The sequence below is a fragment of the Ambystoma mexicanum genome, chromosome 11 (assembly GCF_040938575.1).
Source record: "Ambystoma mexicanum isolate Mex_15411 chromosome 11, UKY_AmexF1_1, whole genome shotgun sequence".
Lineage (NCBI taxonomy): Eukaryota > Metazoa > Chordata > Amphibia > Caudata > Ambystomatidae > Ambystoma > Ambystoma mexicanum.
In genome coordinates, this window is record NC_090934.1 from 841342972 (window position 1) to 841364349 (window position 21378).

Consider the following 21378-nt stretch of genomic DNA (forward strand, 5'->3'; position numbering starts at 1 on the left):
TCCTGCTGCATGCTAGGACAACTTCACACGCTCAGACGTCATGTGGTCATGATGAGCGGTGTCCCATATCCATTTGGGGAAGGCTTTTCTAAGCCAATGGACGTCCGACCCCGAGAATATATTTGCAATCAAAAAGTCCGTCAATGAAAATAAGTGAAGAAATTATGAACACATTTGAAAATGTGCTGCTCCATGTAATCTGCCACTCTAGGACAGGCCTAATCAGCCTTATTGTAAATACATCCATTTCCCCCACCCCCTCACTGGACTGCACCTGCGGTCCCCTGCTTGGCGCCTCTACATCCCACCCTTGTGAGTCGCCCACACTAGCATTTAGCTGAGGCCTCCTCCTTGGATGTCCTTGGCACTGCCCTCCCGAGCCCCCCACCAGCACTTGTATGTTCCTTGCCCCCCAATCCCTACCTCCTGCACTTATCTTCACTGCACTTGCATGTCCGAATACCAGAAGGCCTAGTAGGACCATGGTTATTTATTTTCTATTTTGCCAATGTTTTTTCTCTCCCCAGCTCCCTTCCCATTTTGACTTACTGCACAAAAACCCAGATTCGTTTAGAGTGTAAAAGGTTGCTTTAATGTGGCAGGTCAAAGCTTACAAATAACCGCTTACCTGGCTCCCTGGCCTTACAGACTAATAAACTCTTTTAAACAAACAAATTCATAATTAACACTTAAATTCCCCCCACAATTAAATAATTAAATCAATAAATAAATCCACTTCCTCCCTAACCATCCCTTGTTCCCTACCGTCTCCTTACCAATTCTGAAGGCGTCTCATTTTCTCTCCGGTGCCATGCCGCTTCAGGTTCAATACCTGTTCCCCCGGGGTAGCCCGTTTGTGCAAACAGCACTACCCCCATCCTTTCCCGCGCCATTCCCCCATTGTGCTTCCCTCCCCCCATTTCTAAAGGGGCCATGCCCCCGGCACCAGAAAAACCCTCCCCCGAGGTGTTCTTTCTGCCCCAACCCCCCACCCCTACCTTCCTTTCTGCTTCCAACTCTTTACCATATGTCTCCCAACCAGGTCAATTCCGACAAATAATATTTCCAAAAAACGGACAAATGGACACCATCCTCTCCAAATATCATGAAGCCTTCATAAACTATTTCTTTGTGGACCCAACCTGTACCGCCGCCGAGGCACCAAACTTTACCAACTCTCTGTTTATCCCTTCCTTGCCCGATCTAACGCTCCCTCACTTCTCGTTCCCCTGCAACCTCTCCGTGGCAACAACTTAGGCCAAACTACACATGTTTGAGGCCCCATTTCTAGAACCCCTAGCAAATCCATTTTTATTTTCTAAGGAGAACCACACCTGTATCTCTTAACAAACATTTTCCCCTTGCAAGAATGAACACCCCCTCTGGAGACCCCTAGCGTTCCCTCAACCCCTCCAACATAGGCAGCAGCTGATCCCAGCGGAACCCCCCTAAACCGAACCATCTTACCAATGCCACTTTGTATCTGCAACCCAACTGCCTGCCAAAAGACCCTTTTCTCTTCCTCCTTCCCTGCCCACATAACAAAAGCGTGGCCCACAAACCAAGGCTGCGGCATCTTCCCCGAACTCCGCGCAGCATCTGAAACAGAAATTACAATGTCACTATTCATTCACGACCACCCCACCACATTCCGCCCTCCCCCAGGCCCATGACCGTATTTCAAACAGCCCCCTTTTACCTGAGCCCTAATATACCCTGTACTTCCCAGACCTCCACCGACCTAAAGTCTTCACCTCATGAACGGATAAGTCCGAACCAACTAGTTTCAGGACCCTTACTCATCCAAAATCAATAAATTCCACACTCCTAACCTTTCCCACACCACTAGTAACACCTTCCTCAGGAACCCATCCTTCTGGCCATCTCTTAGTCCCTCTACGGAAAAAACCCCAGTCCTCTCCTACCTCTCTCACTATATTTCGTACCTTTCACACCTACCCTTTAAACAATGCACCTAATCCCACGTAGACTCCCTCTCTCCTCTAACCTATTACCCTCCTGCTCACCCCTGACCCCCAGCATCCCTCACCTTCCTACTATGGCCCTGTGTTGCCCACCCTGCACGGGGAGCCCACGTGCACCCCCGTCCATTCAGGCCCTTTTCTTTATTACTCCTCTCCGCCACTGCACCATGGGCCAAACCTGCGCACCCATCCATGCATTCCATTACATATAACTTAATCTTCCGGCTCCTTGCGTCCATTACCCCTTGTTTCCCACCTGCACCAGGGGCCCTAGTGCACCCCCGCCCATGCAGTCCCCTTTTCTTCCTTACTCCTATCGACCGCTGCACCAGGGGCCAAACCTGCGCCCCGTCCATGCAGTCCATTCCATATAAATTACACTTCCAGCATCTTGCTTCGTTGCTCCATTTTTTTTTCTTCTTTTTTTCAGCTGCACCAGGGGCCCTAGTGCACCCCCGTCCATGCACACCCATCTCATCACTTCCCCCTGCTGCACCAGAGGTGCTCCCGCAACCCCGTCCATACAGCTTAAAGCTTACTCACCTTGTCGTGCGGCAAGCGTGAGGGCTTCGCCACCGTCATCCATGCCCTCTAAACGACAGCAACCACCCATTAACATTTTCCAGTTACATCCCCCCTGCGGCCCTCCCCTGCCCTACCTAAGCGTCTTCCTCCTCACCCCTCTCGTACCCCCTTTGGATCGCCCCCAAAACCTCTCATCAAACCTTGTGCCCCCCCCTCCTTTTCCGATAAACTGAGCCCGACCTACCAGAACATCCCAATTTAACTGGCATGCGGTCCTCCCCCCCCCACCTCCTTGCCCGCTCCTCGCCCTGACCCACTGTCCCCTGCCTGAAAACAATCTGTAACCGGATGCCGCCCCACACACCTGCTGCACTTGTGTTTAAATTTGCACATCCATCTCGTGCAGCCTTCTTTATTGAAAGCCCAACATGCTGCTGAGGGCTGACCCTTGCCTCTTACCCCCGCCTCTTACGGGGCGGGGTGACCAAGAAAGGGCCGGTAAGGCACGGGTAAGCCGCTTGCCGTGTGTACCGTTGGAGCTGGCCTCGTCGGAGCCATCCATTGCAACCAGAGATCCATATCTATCTCCCCCCAAACTGCCTGACTGTCCTCCGCCAACCTTGCTCTAAACTCCTCGTCATACCGCACCCATGCAAAGCCCCCAAAAGTCGTAAATGCCTTCCTAATTACATCCATATATTTTAGCAGAGCCACGCAACGCTCCGGGAATTTCTCACAATATACACTGGCGTAAATAATAAATGCTGACGTCCAATTCTCAATAGTCACTGGGACCCTTGGACGCGAAGCCAGTTCCCCCTCTTCTTCCTTAGACCCCTCCTTTGCTCTCACGTCCTTATGGAGTAGCTTAAAAACATCCACAAATTCCCCGGCCTGAATCTTATCCCTGGTCGCTGCCATCAAGTGCGCCCCCAAAGTTTAGTGATACCCATGTACGGCAGTTTTTTCTCCTTGCCTTTCCCTTCAACCTCCTTTTCTTTTGCAACCTGTACCTTGAGTGTCAATGGCTCCACCACCTTGTCCGTTTGAACCTCCACAGAGCAATTGCCCTTCTCATCCCCCAAAGCTCCGATATCCTGTACACCAACCTCTCTCCTTACCCCTCGGAAACCCTTAATTTCCCGTCCCCCCTTCTCGTGTCCCCCCTCTGCCATGCAGATGACCATTCCCTTTCCCGCTCACCTCTTTCCACACAGCCCGTCTGAGGTCTGGCCCCCACTCCGATGCTCCTCATCTCTTTTCTTAATGGGCTCCAACATTGTTGATGCAAGCTCATGCTTGGGTTGAGTGGATCCTCTTCTTGCGAGCCCGGGGTGTCGCCCCGCCACTCCTTTGACATCTTCTCGGCGGGGCCACAGAAACCCCTTCCTGGTCCTCTTCTCTCGGGCGAGGTGTGCACTCCTCCACCCTGTGATCCTCATGTATGGGGCCATGCTGCACCCTCTAGGCCATTCCTAAACCCTCCCCATCCTCTTGAACAGCGGGGGCTGCACAGCGCCCTCCGCCCCCACTCCTCCTAACCGGGGGGGGGCGTTCCGCACCCTTCCCTAACCTCCTCAATTGATGGGGACCTCTCTCTCCTACTCCCACCTGCACTCTTCTGCAGGTATTTACCCCCTTTTCTCCTCTGCCCTGTCGCCCCTTCTGCGTCCCATCACCCCCCCCACCTTAGTTCCCTTGACCCACCCTTTTTTGAGCACTCCTACCCTCCCCTAGCTCCCCTTGGCCATCATTGACTCTATCCCTCTCTAGCTCCCCACCCGAAATCATTTCTCCCCTGGATGATCTCCTGTCTATCTCCTTCCTCATCTTCCTGCCCCTGGATTCCAAAACCTCCCCTCTGCGGGGGTGCAAGCCATCACTGCCACGAGAGACCCATCTGCCACAGCTCTACGCTGCGGCCTACCACTACCTAACTCCACCTCACCCGTGACCTCCACCACCGCCCCTTCCAGCTGGGCCTTAGATGCCCTGCTGATAATTTCCAGGGCCTCCCTCAGCGCCCTGGCATCCACCAAACCCTTTTTACTTGATCCTTGTCCCACCATTGTGCCCTAAAATCTGGCAGTGCAGCCAAATAAACCCTTATTAGATCCACTAGCTAAACTAAGCTCCCGAGCCAGCACCTACCCTTGGGGCTACCCACAAAATAGAGAAATTAGGGACTCCCTGAAAAATAAATCACACTCTAAAGATTCCCAAATATAAAAGTATTAGCAAACTGCTCCCATATATAAAATTCAATTTTTTTTTTTTGTAAATTTATTTATTTATTTTTATTAATTTTTATCTGCCCCCCAAAAAGGCCCCCACAATTATAGGGCCCTTCCCTTAAAAACTTAACTTTCCCCCTAAGACTGCACAAAAGCAAAACCAGAGCACCTTGTGGCCAATAAAAAATGATGCCTGATGATGACTGAGAGCCTGCTTGCCCCGAGAATGAAAGAAAACAGAACGGCACTACTGCCTCCCCACTGTACTCAGTAGCTTAGCTTCCAGGGAACGCTAATGGCCCTTTGAGCAAACAAAAAGAGAGCTCTACAATGGGGAAACGCCCGGCCCGACTTTGCGTTCCCCCCCGGGGCCCCCCTTTAGCCTTGTGGCGCTTTGAAACATAAATCTGCTGAACAAGCGCCTCACAAATGCGTAATAAAAATTAAATAAATTAAATAAGACATTACAAGAATAAGGAACATTAGTGAAGTACTCCTGAGAAAGGAAGGTTCTAATTGAACGGAGCAACATCAAATAGTAATTTGGAGATTTACAAGAGCCCTGACTTGCTGATTCATGGAGAGTGTGGGGTCAAAGAAGACTCTCCGACTCTTAACATGAAAAGATGAGGAAATGGGGGAGTCAGAGATGGGAAAAAAAAGGGAGATGTTGGTGGTGCGAGGGTAGCTGCATTGGGTTTCTGGAGGGATGGGAAAGGGAACACATGTCACTTCCTCTCCCCTTGCAGGAGAATTCAAGGGTAAGGATCACTGATTAGGTCCATGGGCTGAAAAGTACAGTCAGGAAGGTCAGATTATGTACAACTCACAGGAATATTGCTTCAATGGAACCACATCTGCTGATCCACCAACAAAGGAATCAATACTGGGTTTGCCTTACCTACTTAATCTGTTTTCCCTGCTGTACCACTCTGTATTGACTCTATGTATGCCCTTCCAAGTGTACCCTTATTTGTCTAGTCTTCTCATTGTATGCATATAGTAGAAACCTGTTAGTGTACCACTTGTTGTACAGGACTCCGTAATGCTAGGCGTGTGCTTAATAAAACCCAGCAAAGCACATGCTGTTATTGGATAAAAGTCTGTGTTTCAAGTGACCCTGGGGACTTTGGACCACCACCCGCTCCATGATGGGGTCTGTCGAGGAGGTATCTGGTGGATCCCCAGCATCCCTAGCTCATCCTTGGCTCATCCTTAGCCTGGTTCCTTGATTAAGGATCTTGACCCTATAGGATACACTGCTTTATGGAGAACACAGCAGCATTAGGGCAACCCACTACAGCAGGCTCCACAAACCACATAAAGGAAGAAATGGACACCTGGGGCCAGATTACAGAAACTTGCACCGGTGCAAGTGCAAAGTTGCACGGTATTAGCACTAGGGCAAAGTTTGCCCTATTTTTAAAAACAGTGACACACACTAGAAAACTACTGCACCATGACAAGGGCAGTTTGGCATATTAAAAGCACCAGGCCAAAAATTGCCCTAGTGCAAAATGGATACATTTTATTATGCATTTTTGCATCAGGGAAAAGTTTGCCCGTGTGCTAATACCACTCCGTATTAGCACTAGGGCAAACTTTGCCCTGATTTAAAAATGCAGTAGAAATGCATCTTTTTTGACTAACCTTATCTGAAAGACCTAAATCTTTTTGAAAAATCACCACTGATGTGATGTTTCGTGTTTTTAGAGAAAAGAAGCAGAACAAGGAGGAGGAGGACATCTATGAGAACTGGATGGGTGCCGTGGCCTCCATCTGCGAGGATGCAATGGGACCATGTGAGGTACTGAACAACACAGCAGCACTACATCACTGGATGTGTTTGGGTAGCTTTTTCGGTGCTTATTGATATTGTTTGTATGTCCCTATGTTCCCTTTGAATTGTGTTGTGAGCATTTAAAAGAAACCTGTAGCATGCTAGTTCATTTGCCTTAATTAATGTAAAGGGCATTCAGGTAAGTTCAGAAATTCAGCAGGATGCATGGGACATTTCTCCTGGATGCTGTTCCTCCCAGACAGCATTTAGCCTTTTGTCCATTGAGCAGCAACCATATAGATAGGATGCTGTATGAGAATTTTCAAGAAGGGTAAACACTAAAGCTGGCAATGTTGTAAGTGCACCATATCTAGTCTCTTATGCACGTGGGAGTCAGGAACTCAACAAAAGAGTGTTGTGTTCCACTTGAACTAAGTTTTTGTCCCCCTTACCAAGAACAATTCATGTGAACCTGTAAATCTATCGCTGGCTAAGAATCCTTGAACGCATCCATGACTGGCGACTTGCACTCCTTTGGCTGGTCGTTTGTACTTCCAGGGCTGGTGCATTAAAATGATATGGCCTGCTATTTGAAGTTCCTTGACCGATGGCTGAATAGAACATGGCTGAGGGTTTTTGGAATACCGTGGCTGGTAACTCCTCAGAACCCCAAGGTGAGGCGAGGAAGATTTGAACAGTGTCTTCTTGGATTACCAATGTGATAATCGGATACTCCAGGGCTACTGTTTTCTTGTGATCTCAGTATAATGCTCGGATATTCCATGTATCTTGATTTCCTGGAACTACCACAACACTAATCTGATACTTCATGGCTGAGGCTTATTGGTACACAATGGCTTGTGATTTCTTGGAAACATGTTACTAGTAGTTTAGGACCCTAATGCTGGTCCCCTGTTAACCCATTGGGGGTTTTATGGCATCCCATGGCAGGGTACTCTTACAAACACAGATGTTGTTTTTACCAACATGTACATCTTGAATAAAAAACTGAAATGAGGCAGCAATAATATGGAACTGATTTACTTCAAATATCATAAAACGGGTACGGGTTGCTTAGCATAGCTCCAGTCTGTTGAACACGTATGTGGGTGACATGTTATGCCCTGTAAAATACATTCTACATTTCTAGTAAATTAACCACTGCCCCGTCATTTCCATGTCTGTATTTTGCTACTGCCTCTGATTCTGCTGCTGAGATGCAGCAGAACTATAGACAAACAACAAAGGGCATCAGTGAAGTAGGTGCCTTCGGAGTTGTGCCCAAATAAACTGCAAAGTGAGATGGTCAGAGGACTGGACAACACGTTGGTCATGGTGGAGCATGATGAGGCCAAATTGCTTAAAAGGGGCAGGACACACCTAGTGAATGAAACCGTGGGTTAGACGTGGCATGTGAGCTACATGAAAAGCTGCATAGAGTCAGTGTCGACACAAAAACAAGTCAAATAGGACATGTCTCTTATACAAGCTGCACTCCAAAAACAAAATTGTTCCTTTTAGTGTGCTTGTATTGATTTCCGTGACCACAATACAACAACTTCATCTGAAAAAGAGAGCTCCTTAATCTCAATGGGGCTCACATATGACAAAAGGAAGCGAGTACGCCTATACTTTCACTTTTTCATTTCAACGTATTCTTTTATTTTATGATTTCAATGTGTTCAGGTGTTAATTAATGTCTTCCTTTTCCATTTTCGAACTTGTACTCAACATTATAGGCTTGATTTACAAAAGCATTTTATAATGGCACAATCCCATTGAAAAGCCCTTTGTAAATCAGGCCCTATATCTTTAATTTGTTCACACTCAAATCTGACAGCACAGTTCGGTATATTTAACCCTAGTCAAGTTTCTTCTGTGGAAATAGCCGTGCCCACGTCTGGATCCATGTTTGCCTTTACTTGTGTTTCAGATATATGTCACTTGTTATTTACTAGAGGCTTTGTCTAATTTTCATTTTACAAATGTATTGCCAAATGTATTTTCCTTTTGGCATTCTAAGTGACTGCACATTTCCTTTTCCCTGCCTATGAATCTGTATTTGGTTAATGCACTAATGCTACACTGTACTTGGTTTCAACGCGGGAGGATAGCTCAGGGGCAAAGTGCTCGCCTTGGTAGCAAGACGTCACGGAGCACCACAAGTTCGATCCCCGGGTCCGCGCTTAGAAGCATCTGGGTATTAAGCACGTTATAAATAACCTATCATAACATATCATAACATTGCCTGCTCACTGTGTTTTGTACTTTACGTTATGATCTCCATAGTTGCGCAGCCTGGTCCTGCACTGTATTGACAGCAGACATTAGGCCTCATTACGAGTTTGAAGGTAGCCATGGTGCTATTAGCGCCATGGCTGCCTGCCTCCAAACCCGTGTTCGGGTCCGTGTAGTCGGAATGGGGACTTACCGGGTCATTCCGACCTTGGAGGACCCGGTAAGTCCCCATTCTGAAAACCATTCCCCATTCCCATTAGAGCCCCCATAGGGCTCAATGGGAATGGGGAAGGAGCTAATAACGTTATTAGCTCCCTGATCCCTTAGCGGGTCCCGCTGAGGGACCTCGGAATGCGATGGTAAGGGGTTAACGGCACCGGCATCCTTACTGGTGCCGTTAACCCCTTACCGCCGCACTCGTAATGAGGCCCATAGTGTTCCTGGGTGTGGTCAGACCACACGTCCTTTGCGGCTCCCGCTAAGTGACCTCGGAATTGGGCGGTATGGGTTTAACAATAAAGAACAAAAGTCAAGCCAGCGGATTTGAAAACAAGTACACTCAAATAGGCACAATCCCACCAGCAGTGTCGGGAACGATCCCTTGATCAACCCCTCAGATCACTACATATAAATCACAACAAAGTTAAAAAAAAGTAATTAAATTTCTTTATTAAATTAGAAATATTAAAAAAGTTATTAAATAATTTAGAGCTCATACATGAATAAGAGTATATATATGACATACCACTATACAACACAAATAAAGTGCATAGTGTGATGAAGGTGCTAATTTCAAAGAAAGACTGCTGACAACTCACTGCCAAATCACAAGCTGGAGGGAAGTCATCATCATCCCTGAATACGCTTGTGTAGGTGCCAGGTGATTTAACTCCTTCGAGAGAAGGGAATCTCTCGAGTGAGAAAATACCGGTCAACTAAACAGGTCAAAATGTTTAAAGATCAATTCATAAGCAGATTAAATCAAACTATGACAATGGCAGGAAGAAAGGAAAGGTCATAATTTCCAAATAGAGCAGTTCAATGATGTACCAAACATGAAACTGAAAAACCTCACAATATTAAACCCATACTCTAAAAAGTCTACCATGGGATGCTATAAGTCAACTACTGTGGTGGCATACATATTTTAACACAAATACATATAAACAGTATAGTAAGAATGGCACCGTTGAAGAAGTAGTTTTGATGGAAAAAACATCTAACTGAATTGCAGATGATGTCCATCTTCATCAGGACGTGGCATTCCCGTACAAACATTCTTGAAAATTCATCTGTGTCTTCTGTATACATGCACAGATGTTAAACATTAAAAAGCCTTTATACTAAAGGTAACATCTCAAAACAGAGATAGTAATTATGCCTAAGACAAAAAGAGAAAAAGAAAAACAGACATGTAATCAATACAATAATTCTTACATAATTCTTATGCATAAAAACAAGTGATCTGAGGACCCCACGGAGGGAATCAGTCCCGCATCGCTAGATTAGGACATGCAAAGTGATTTAGGGGAGAAAATCTAATTACCATGATCTCAAACCCTTTAGGGGTGGTCCCGGAGGCCTGTCTAGAAGTCCAGGAAATAACAGTCCGGCCACACCGAAAATAGATCTCAAATGAATTGGATCTGCAATAGGAAATATAATAAAAAGGATAACCGCATAAGGTCATTTTGTTTCTCTGAAGTAGAACTCGAGTGAAGTAAAGGAAGCCCAAAGTAAGGTCAAGCTCTGCTCTATATTTAGACAAGCATGTAAAAGCCAAGGTAAAGAATACCAAAGAAGAAAATAAAGTGAAACGGATGAATAAAATAAGTTAAAAAAAACCTACACCCAAAGGGGAGTGTGAGCAGAACGATAGTTTTATAATAGGGGTCACCTAAGATGTTCAAGGTGTTCTCAACCACAAGGCACATAAATCAGCGTTGTGCTCACCTTCAATCTGGCCAAGGTCTCCCAATAGAGTACCAACAGATGGTATGATATTTCCCTAATCTGTGATGCGGCCTCGAGTAGAAGCGAGGTTCTAAAATTCACTGTGTTCCCGGGAAGGTGAACCTCCACATGTCATACGAGACGAAACAAAGTCTAATCAAAAGTAATAAAAGACACAAAACGTTGGTAGATCATTTTGTGTACCCAGAAGGTAATGGATGTAAAATAGCATCACTTATACTATCCAAGGTCAATGAGAATGATGCGATAATAATGGCCATAAAGCGCCGAGCTGAAGCAGATACATGCATAGTAAAGTGGAAGGAGTCTATCGTGTCCCCTCATTCTAAAATAGCCATTGTAACAACACTACAAGTCAACATCAGCGGTTGCGAATAAATGGCAATAAATGGCAATAGCAAGCTAGCTGTGTGAAAAAAGAAAGGAAGATTACAGGAGATCAAAGGATCAGTCTGCCTGGCTAGCACAGATCGCTTACTTCCACATAACGCTGTTCGTATTGTAACGAGGGAAGTCGGAAAAAACACCAGACTTCCTGCATAGGTGTACGTCTCGATCTAAATACGCTGAAGGGCATATCAGGTCTGACGTCACATGCATCCTGGCCCGAATGCACCAGGGGGCGTATCTAATATGATGCAGCACGTCGCGCAATGTCAGTCAAACTAAACAAGGACTGAAGCCTGAAAACATCAGTGGGCATGTCTAATGTGACGAGGCACGTAGTGCAACGTCAATGCAGTTAGACAAAAGACTAAAGCCTAACGAGGAAACACCAGTCTATGAATATGATGGACAATATTAACAGGCTACGTTGCCGCGATCATTACCCAGAGCCATGATATGGTCCCTATAAAAATTTATAAATAGCGCAATGAAGCACCCAAAGTAAAGGTACGTCTCAATCTAAATACGCTAAGGGACGTATCAGGTCTGACGTCACATGCGTCCCAACCTGAATGCATCGGGGGGCGTGTTTAATGTGACGTAGCGCATCACGCAAAGTCAGTGCGTCACGCAATGTCAGCCAAAATAGACAGAGGGCTGTAGTCTGAAAACCCTGGTGGGCATGTCTAATTTGACGAAGCATATAGTGGAACGTCAATAAAGCTAGACAACAGACTAGAGCCTCACGAGGAAACAATTTTCACAGGCTTACCGGTGACCATTATCCCTTACCGCCCAAGTCGGAATGAGACCCATTGTGTCCTTAGAGTGTGTGACCCGGCCTTGCTATGCAAATCTGTGTTGGGTTTCTACTATTCTGTTGTGTCCACTCTGTGTCCCCTGCACTGTGTGTGGGGTTGTCGAACCCAAGCCATGCTCCTTCTATAGGACTCCACTCCATCCCGGAACCTGTTCTACCTGTCGCTCAGCTGCAGCCTCAGACTGGTTCCTTTCAACTCTTACTAGGAATGTGTGCCCACCTGTCCTGGACCCTATAATTTCCAACTCCCCTCCCCAGAGAACCACATAGAAACTAGTCCTCCCCTGTTGTGGGCATGGGTGGGGCGGGCTCTGGAAGGACACTTGTCCTAAACCCTGTAACCAACCTCCCATTTGTCATGTCACATCATGGCAGTGGGTGTGAGCCAGTTTGCTCACTTGTCCTACACCCTGTGATCCTCCCTCCCCATGGGGCCACCCTAGCAACTGCCAAAAACCAGTTCCACATGTTGTGTTCCTGGGTGTGGGTGGGCTCTAGAGAGGTGTAGCAACAGCATTATAAATGGACATAGGACCTGGGCTCAGTCTATGTTTTTGGTTGTTTGTGGTGGTGTGCTGACGGTTGGGGCAGAGGAGTTCAGGAGGCTCTTTTCAGCAGGTACCCTGTACCTATCTTATTCTACCCCTCCATTCTTCCCCTTCTTTTTCCTCCCCCAATCTGCTCTACCCTACTTTCCACAAGTAGGTCTCCTGGCCTCTCTGCCTCTGCTTCCCCTGCTTCCTTCTGGCCTCTCTGCCTCTGCTCCCCCTGCTTCTTTATCGTGGCTTCCTTGCCCCTGCTTCCTCCAGCTTCTCTCTCTCTCTCTCTCTCTCTCACTCTCTCTCTCTCTCTCTGCCTTACTCTCGCTCTCTCTCTGCCCCTCTCTCTCTGTCTCTCTCTCTCCCTGCCCCCCTCTCTCTCTGTGCCTCTGCCTCTCTCTGCCCACCCCCCTCTCTCTCTCTCTCACTTGCCCTCACCGCCTCCTGGGTCATCATCAATGTCTAGCGCAGTGGTACCATGATGGTACAGGGACCTCCACCAAACCTTCTGCTCTTTGATAGGCTCCGCCCCTGCCTTTCCAACTTCCCTCCTCCTTCTGCACCAGCTCCTTAGGCATCCCTGACTCCCATGCCAGCTGTGCCCACCTTGGCTCCCTTGTTGCCTCCTAACCACCCTTCTAACCTCGCCACTGCCTCTTTGCCACCACCCCACACATTGACAACCCTGTCAGCCTCCTCCTCTTTGGTGAACCTTCCACCCCCTAACACTGTATCTTGGCTTCCTTGCCCCCTGCAGCCTCTCCCGCACGGGCTCCCTTCTCGACCACTACAGTCCCTGCTCCCTTGCCGGCCTTGTCTCCTCTGACCCCTTCTACCTCTGTCCCTCAGGCACTCTCGCCACTTATGGGGGGACCACTGTCCCCTGCTCCCCCACCCCCTGTAAGTCTCTCACTGATGGTAATCTGCTCCAAATTGATGCTATAATATACTCTCTCTTCCTAGACCAAACAGACCAGGTGGGGGAGTAGCATTGATCGTTCCTGAGTGGATCCCTGTGTCTGTCATACCCACTCAGGCCTACTCATCCTTTGAGTGCCTGGTCTACAGGATCTCCCTCTCTCCTAGCTCTTCACTCCTGCTGGCCACCGTCTATCGGCCACCTGGTCAGCCCACCCTCTTTCTTTTTGGAATGGGCTGACCTGGCCTCCTCTCTCCTTTCCACCTCTCAACTCCTCCTACTAGGTAATCTCAACATCCATCTCTACTCACCTGATTCCTTAGGACCTTTCCGCAACCTCTGACTCTCTCTCTTTCCATCTTACCCTCTGGCCCAATGCACAGCTCTGGCCATACCGTGGTCACTCTCATCTCACTGACACTCATCTATCTATCCCTCTCTACTTCTCTCTTCTGGACAGATCACTCTCTCCTGTCTTATCACTTGAAGCTCTCTTCTACCCTTGCATCGATAAACCCAGCACTGCCTCCTGTCTACCAGGTCATCCGACCCATGAAAAGAGTGTTAGTAGCTGCCTCCATCTACTCTGCTCTTTCCACTCCTGCGGCTGACTCCGACCCTGACACAGCCCTCTCTAACTTTAACCCTCTCTGTTTCCAACACTCTTAATATTCTTGCCCCTGTCATGGGGGTACGACTGAAGCCTACCAAAAAGTTCAACTCTTGGTAGGGCTCCAAACTTGCTGCCCTTAAACGTAAGTGCAAGGCAGCCAAACAGAAATGGGATTCCTCGGGCGTACCATGTGACAAACTGGCCTCCCGCCTCCTTCAAAGGCAGCATAGTCTCTCCATCCGTTCCAAGGAAAGAGTCTTTATTCAAGCCTGCATCTCCGCAGCATCCAATAACATGGCCAAACTTTTCAATGTCTGCAATGAACTAGCCAATCTTACCACAGCCTCCTCCACCATTGCACCCAACCAGGCCCGTTGCCCGGCCCTGGCTGCACACTTCAGCTCAAAAACACAGGATATCCTATCCTCTCTCTCTCTTCCTCAACACCTCATGCACCAACCTCTCTTGTACCACCCTTGGGCACCTCCACCCCTCCCCTTCTTCTCTCTTCTCTCTCCCCTGTCACACCTGAGGTGGTCACTAGACAAGACTGGTCTGTGAAGGCCTCCTCCAAACAGGTGGACCCCTGTCCCTCCGGACAAAATTGACTCTCTTGCCCCAGTCTTGGCCGACCTCTGCAACCTCTCCTTCATCACTGTAGTTTTAACCACTGCTTTTAAGCTCTGCTTTGTGCACCCTCTCCTCAAAAAAACCTTCTGCTGACCCTTCCATTCTGGCAAACTATTGCCCGATCTCTATCACTGCTTTCCTGGGCAAACTCCTGGAGAAGTTGGCTATTTCCCAGTTTACCCTCCACACTGAATCTGTTGGCTGCTTCCAGACCACCAGTCTGGCTTTAGAGCATCCAGAGGCTCGGAAACTGCTCTTCTGAACACCTGTGAAGATCTGCTCTCAAATTTTGATTCTAACTCTCCCTATGTGCTCATTCTACTCGATCTCTCCTCTGCCTTCGATACCCTAGGCATCGATGATCAGGGCCTGGCGTGGCTATCCTCCTTTCTCACCGACTGCCCATCCCAGGTGGAACTTGGGTCTTTCCTCTCCCCTATCACTCTTTCTACTTACGTTGTCCCCCAGGGATTTTACCTATCCCCCTGGTTTTTTAATGGCTACATGAACCTCTTGGCCAGTATGATAGCCACTTTCACATACAACTTTCAGTGTTACGTGATGACACGCAGCTCTCCTCCAGTCTACCTTCTGCCTCTTTCTCTTCCTCACTCATACCTGACTGTCTCTCTGCAAATTCAGTCATGGTGTGCTGCAAACAACCTCTGCCTCATTGCCAGTAAGAAAGAGATTGTCCTCATCGGGACCCCTGCTCCTGCCTGCCCTCTTTCTCTCTGGCCGGCCTCCCTTGGCCCTGCTCCTCCACCTATCAACGAGGCAAGAAACCTGTGGGTCATCTTCGACTCCACTCTCTCCTTCTCATCTTACATCACAGAGATCTCTAAAAAGGTCCCACTACCAACTGCACCTTCTCAGAGTTATTCTAGCTTTTCTCACCTTCCCCCAGAGGCTCACCGTCTCCAGAGCCCTGGTCCTCACTAGGCTGGACTACTGCAACAGCATTTTTCTCAACCTGCCCTCTTGTACCCTCCTTTCTCTTCAACTAATCCAGAACAGAACCATGCGACTTATCCTTGGCCTCAAGCTCAGGGACGGCATCTCTCCGGTGCTGAAATACCTTCACTGGCTCTCCGTGGCTGCCAGAATTAAGTTCATGACCCTTTGTATTGCCTACAAGGCTTTCTGGGGGCTAGGGCCTACTCTATCTGCAACTCTCTCTTCCTAAATACTCACCTTCCCGCGCCCTCTGCTCGTCTTCCTCCAGCTCTCTGCAGGTGAGCCACTTCTCCAAGCAGAGACTTGGGGGGAGATCTTTATTCTCTGCAGGTGCCTCCCTCTGGAACAGCCTGCCTGCCTCTCTCTGTCTTCAGCCGGATCCCCTTAAATTCCAGAAACTCCTCAAGACTTTCCTATTCGCCTCCTCCTTTTCTCTCCCCCTCCCCTGATAACCACCTCTTTCTGCTCTCTCGCTCTCTCTCCTCTACTTCTGCTAAGTTTCACTGACTGGCTGCCTGGTGCTCCTTCAGACCTGCACAGGTCCCAAGCTTTCCTCGCCAGTCTCCTGCACTTGCCTCCGGGTCTTGCACATGCTGCAGCACTACTACACTTAGGTTATGAACCATGAGAGGGGTATCTCTCTGCACTAAACACTTGTCCTTGTTGCCCCCCCCACGCACTTCCTTTTGTGTTCACCTGTATAATCTGAATAGACTATGCCTGCTAAGATTGTTTGTCTTGTCTTCCCTATGTCTTCCCCTCCCATGCACGATTGCGCTTTGAAACACTTGTGTATAAGCGCATAATAAATAATCAATCAATCTCTCTATCTGCCTCTTTCATCCTCCCTGTGCATCTCTCTCTGCCTCCCTCTCTGTGCCGCTCTCTTTCTCTCTCTCTCTCTCTCTCTCTCTCTCTCTCTCTCTCTCTCTCTTCCTTTCTCACATCATTCGTCTTCCTTTCTCCCTCCTCTCAGCCCCCACCATCTCTACCAGCCCCTTTCTCCCACTATCTCCCCAATGGCTATTTTCCTCATTGCTGCCCACTCTCTCCTTCTCACCTTGCCCCAGTAGCCCATTCTTTCTTCTCTCTCCCATCGCCCCAGTCTTTCTCTCCCTCTTTCCTCCTTCCCAATAGCCTTCCCACTCAAATGTTTTGCTCTTCAACCCTTCCCTTCCTCCTTTGGGGTCCCTTATCCCTCCCCTGCAGCAAAGGGTACTCCCCAGGCCTCCGGGTCCCATACCAGTGGGTGTGCCCAGCAGGTATGCCTGCCATTAATGCCCCCTCTTGTGCCCGCAGCCCAGTGCAGACAGTCATCTGTGTCCAGTGTGCCTAACTTAACTCTGCTGGCAATGAGCCTACTTCACTGCATGGAATAAATCTGTTCTTGGTTCCTTCATTTGTGTTCCCACTTTTCGGTGTAGTCTGCTTGTATTGCCAGAGGGGGGACCCAATCTGTCTGCATAACACAATGCAACTTCACCAGGGTCTGTCAATACCCGGACCCAAAACTGTGGCTCTGCCCGAGGTCTCCCAGAAGGCCTTCCTCATTTTGGCCTGCATCCCGCATCCACACTCCAAATATGATCAACATATTTATTAATTAAAAATAATGAAACAGTAAATACAATTGCACAAATGCAATGTTAAAAAGTTTTCAGTGCTATTTTGAGACAAATTCACATCCTTCAGGAAGCATAAGAATCAAATTCACTTCTGGGACATCATTGCTTTCTATTATTTGTTCCTAAATATTAGTGATGTCACCAACCATAGATAATGGCTCCAGGTTAAAATTAAAATCGTTTAGCAGTAGATACTTTAGAAAGACTTAACAAACTAACAAACTTGTCTAAAAGTAATAAATACCATTTGGTGTTTTATATAGTGTTGCATACCTAAATTCCAGTTTTAAACGAGTTGGTAACAGGTTTAACCAGTTAGTATCATTATTATCCGTATTTGTTGTACCCACTGTATGGCCTCGGAAGGATGAAGGCATTAGTGAGCCTGGAGGAGTTTCAAACTTTTGTTCAACCGGCAGCTCATCTTCATCAGAGACATGTGATCTGTCTAGTATCAAGAAACCAAATAGCTCTTACCTATATGCTTACTTGGCAAACCAGGAACCCTGTAAATAGTTTTAAAAGTATAAAATTAACAATCTTTTCTAGATCCACGTTACAGTTGCCTTGATAATGTCATTTATCAGTTTTGTTATTTTTGACACATACATAATCATGACTTCATTCAAAAATCATAATACTTACCAGCAATGCAGTCTTTACAATAAAGTTTATAAAAAATACAATCAAGTTTTGTCCAGTTTTGTCAACCTAGAGTTTCACTGAATGCATTTTTGCAAACTTTTGTTCTTGACTTTTTTTGGCCGCAAAATGGTGATGGCAAGTTGGGGTAAGGTATAGATGGAGGTAAACGGTTGGGGTGATACAAGTCGGCATCTTTCCCACATTTTGCAGTAAGAAAAAGTGGAAAAGTCGGTAACAAACTGCAGGCCAGCAAAAAACCTTTCGGCAATTCTTCATAAACCGAATCAAAGAGCAGTCTTCATCCATTCCATTGTGTCATTTTGAGATCAACACATGTATCCATCTTGCATGTATAACAGGTGATATTGTCTGTCCCCTCCCCTGGCAGTTTCAATTCTATATCCACAGTTGAGATTTCAGTTCTGCAACTTGGTTTGCTTCGACAAAATGCCTCTCTACCACATATTTTATATTTTTGGATCTTACAACAAATTTATGTTCACCAATTCATTCTGATAGTTTGATTTGCATTTAAAGTAGATGTCATAATCTGTCAAACCTGGCTTGTAATGTTTTCATTGGATTGCCTGCCGGTTGTTGAATGCTATAACAATGGGCCTGTGGTTACATTGGTATCCAGTGATAATATTGCAGGAAATATTCAAGAACTAGTAGTAAACACTGGAAAAACACAAATTGTCATGTATGTCCCGAAAGGGTTACGTAAACACTTGTTAGAATGGCAAATTGAGGGAATACCCATAATGATAGTACCAAATTACGTGTACTTGGGCCTAATTTTTGATGGTTGTCCAACGCTAGACTCACATTTGAATAAAATTAAACATAAGCTAGTCACGGCAATCTGTCAAACTCGAGTAATTGTTTCTAAATATGGCAAATTCTCTATCAAAGCTGCCATTACATATTGGAATCAGAATGTTGTAGCAACTATCCTTTATGGTTTAGAAACATTAATTGTTCCCTCAGGTTTTCTCAATGTACTAGAAGCCAAGTTTTGGCGTGCAACTTTACATCTTCCACAGTGTATCCCTGGAGTGCTGATACGCTATGAATTGGGATTAACCTCTCTAACTGCCATATATAACTGGCGCCTATGTGCCCTATTTCGCAAATGTTTATTAGCCCCATGTGATAACTCCACATTATCTTCCATTTCTAGCTATTTGCTTAGCTCTGCAGAAAAATTTCCGAGACATTGGTCTTCTAAAATATTATCTATTATGGTGAACGCTGATATATCACTTGAATTTCTGGTACTTCACCCAGAGCAAGCCAAGAAGAAGGTGTACATGATAGACTGGATTGATACAAGAACTCAGTGCTTAACCTACAAAGACTTTGATTCTGCAATCTTTGGTCCCAAGCGTTATAAAGACATAGCTGCGTATTTACGTTTGGCACCATCTGCTGCTATAAGAACGGCCATTCTTCGGTTGCGGTTTAACATCTGGCCCACTCGGGAGGTTAAAACAAAAAGAAAGCAAATCCCCTCTGACCTTAACTGGTGTAGGTTTTGCAAAAATATAACGATCGTTGAAACTTTACAACATTTATTACTGAACTGTCCTGCGCTATGTACTTTAAGAAAACTGCACTTTGCTAACCACTTTGCGTACTTTGCACAAATTGACCCAAGAAATAGATGGATCGCCATGGCAGCCACTGAATGTATGAGTATAAGAATTGCAACCATCAACTTTTTAAAAGCCTTGAACATGGAATGAAATTAAGAGTTCTTTGCTTTGCCTTGCTTATCCCTCTTTGAAAGAAAAAAAAAAAAAAAAAAAAAGTGTATGTTGATATTTTAGCATCTTTTAAACCTTTATGAATACTTGTGTTACTTGGATTTGATGTTAATGGATTTTTCTATGTTTTATAAATTGTAAATTGAAAAAGTTGATGTAACTTCAACTATATTCAATAAAAAAAAAAAATATTCAAGAATGAGTTTACAAAGATGAAAAATATTGCAAGTAAAAAATACTTAACAGCAGAAGAAGATATTGAAATAAAGAAAAGAAAATGTAATGAGGGGGTGGGTTTTAGGTGTAAAAAATAAATAAACAGATTTAGGTTAAAATTGGGATAAAGGGGAGGGAGACTAGCAGAGTTTAGGAGTAGGAGAGTTAAGGGGGTTTCGGGGCCTCCTGCCCTGAAATTAGGTATTTTTAGAATGTGCACTGTAAAAGGCATTTCGATATTTTTTCTTGCAATATTTTTTGCACTCTATAATTGTACATCTCTGTTATTTCTGCAATTAAATCGCAGTGAACCATTACATTATTATAATTTTTGCATGATCGACAAGAGTAAACATTTGTGAATCTGTTCTAGTGATTTCCTCTGCTCTGATCAGCATATCCTTTAAGTTCTTTTGTCGGTTATAGGTATTAGAGGGAATTGTAAAAACACTCTTTGTAACTCCATATCTCATTGAAGAACTAGTCAGCGATTCCTAATATGTTTAGCAACATCATGTGCATTTTGAGCAATCACATTTAGCATTTTATGCAGTTTCCTTGCTCACAAAGTTTATTTGCTTTGTTTTCCAAATGATTATTGGGAAGAATTTGTTTTCTTTAAAGCCATGGTCCCATTGCCCCTTGCCGCTCACTGAATGCAGTTTTCCCCCAGTGTCACTCATTTCCCCAATTCTTCTGTATGCCACTCACTCACATCCCTATATGTTGGTTAATATTCTCATTTACAAGGTTTTCTGAAATGCCACTATCGTTGGCCCCCGTTTTGCTCCATGTCACTCTTGGGGGCCAGTTTTGCCCAATTATCACTCTCATTGCCCCAGTTCAACCCACATCACCCACACAGCCCCCAGTGTGTCTCCAATATCACTCTTATTGCACTTAAAACATCTACATTGCAAGCCCTACAATTGCATGCAAGCACACTTCACTTCACTGTCTCCTCCTGTCGTGAATGCATGGAAAGAGGGAGACATGTGTCTGTCACTGACCTCACTCCCCCAGTCCCACCTTCATACAGGATCCATTAGAGGCTTGATGATTTCTGACATTCGGAACCCGGAATACACTATTGTGAGCATACAAGAGTCTGAATATCAGACAACCCTAGGACACCAGCACCACCCATGCCTTAAGGATGTGATGACGCAGATGATACCAACTTCTGCCCTGGCCCCAGACCATTACCGCAAGGGCGACAGACTTTACAAACTGAAAGACAATTCCAACCTATTTATTAGCTGTTCCTGTAATGATTTTAGTAGAAATAGTATCTATATTGGGGTGGGTCCAGGCCGAGCCATCAGATAGGCATAAACCAATAAAGTAACTAACCCCTATGTATCCTATATGTAGTGTGACCGATTAACCAACCCAACTTCCATGTAGGTTTTATAGACTGATAGTGTAATGCCACATCATTGCTGATATAGTTTTGGTACGAAATTTGCTTGCAATCATTGAAAATGGTGAGAGCTATGAGAATGTGATGCTTGTATGCTGT

At 46.1% G+C, this 21378-nt stretch overlaps 1 protein-coding gene across 1 annotated transcript in view; it reads left to right on the top strand.

Moving 5' to 3' along the window:
* The window catches only part of LOC138504783 (circularly permutated Ras protein 1-like), a 792342-nt gene that overhangs the window by 634209 nt on the left and 136755 nt on the right, over nucleotides 1-21378 (top strand). The window contains exon 15 of the mRNA XM_069625266.1: nucleotides 6458-6551. Coding sequence (XP_069481367.1) covers nucleotides 6458-6551 — 94 coding nt within the window. The remainder of the gene's footprint in view (nucleotides 1-6457; nucleotides 6552-21378) is intronic.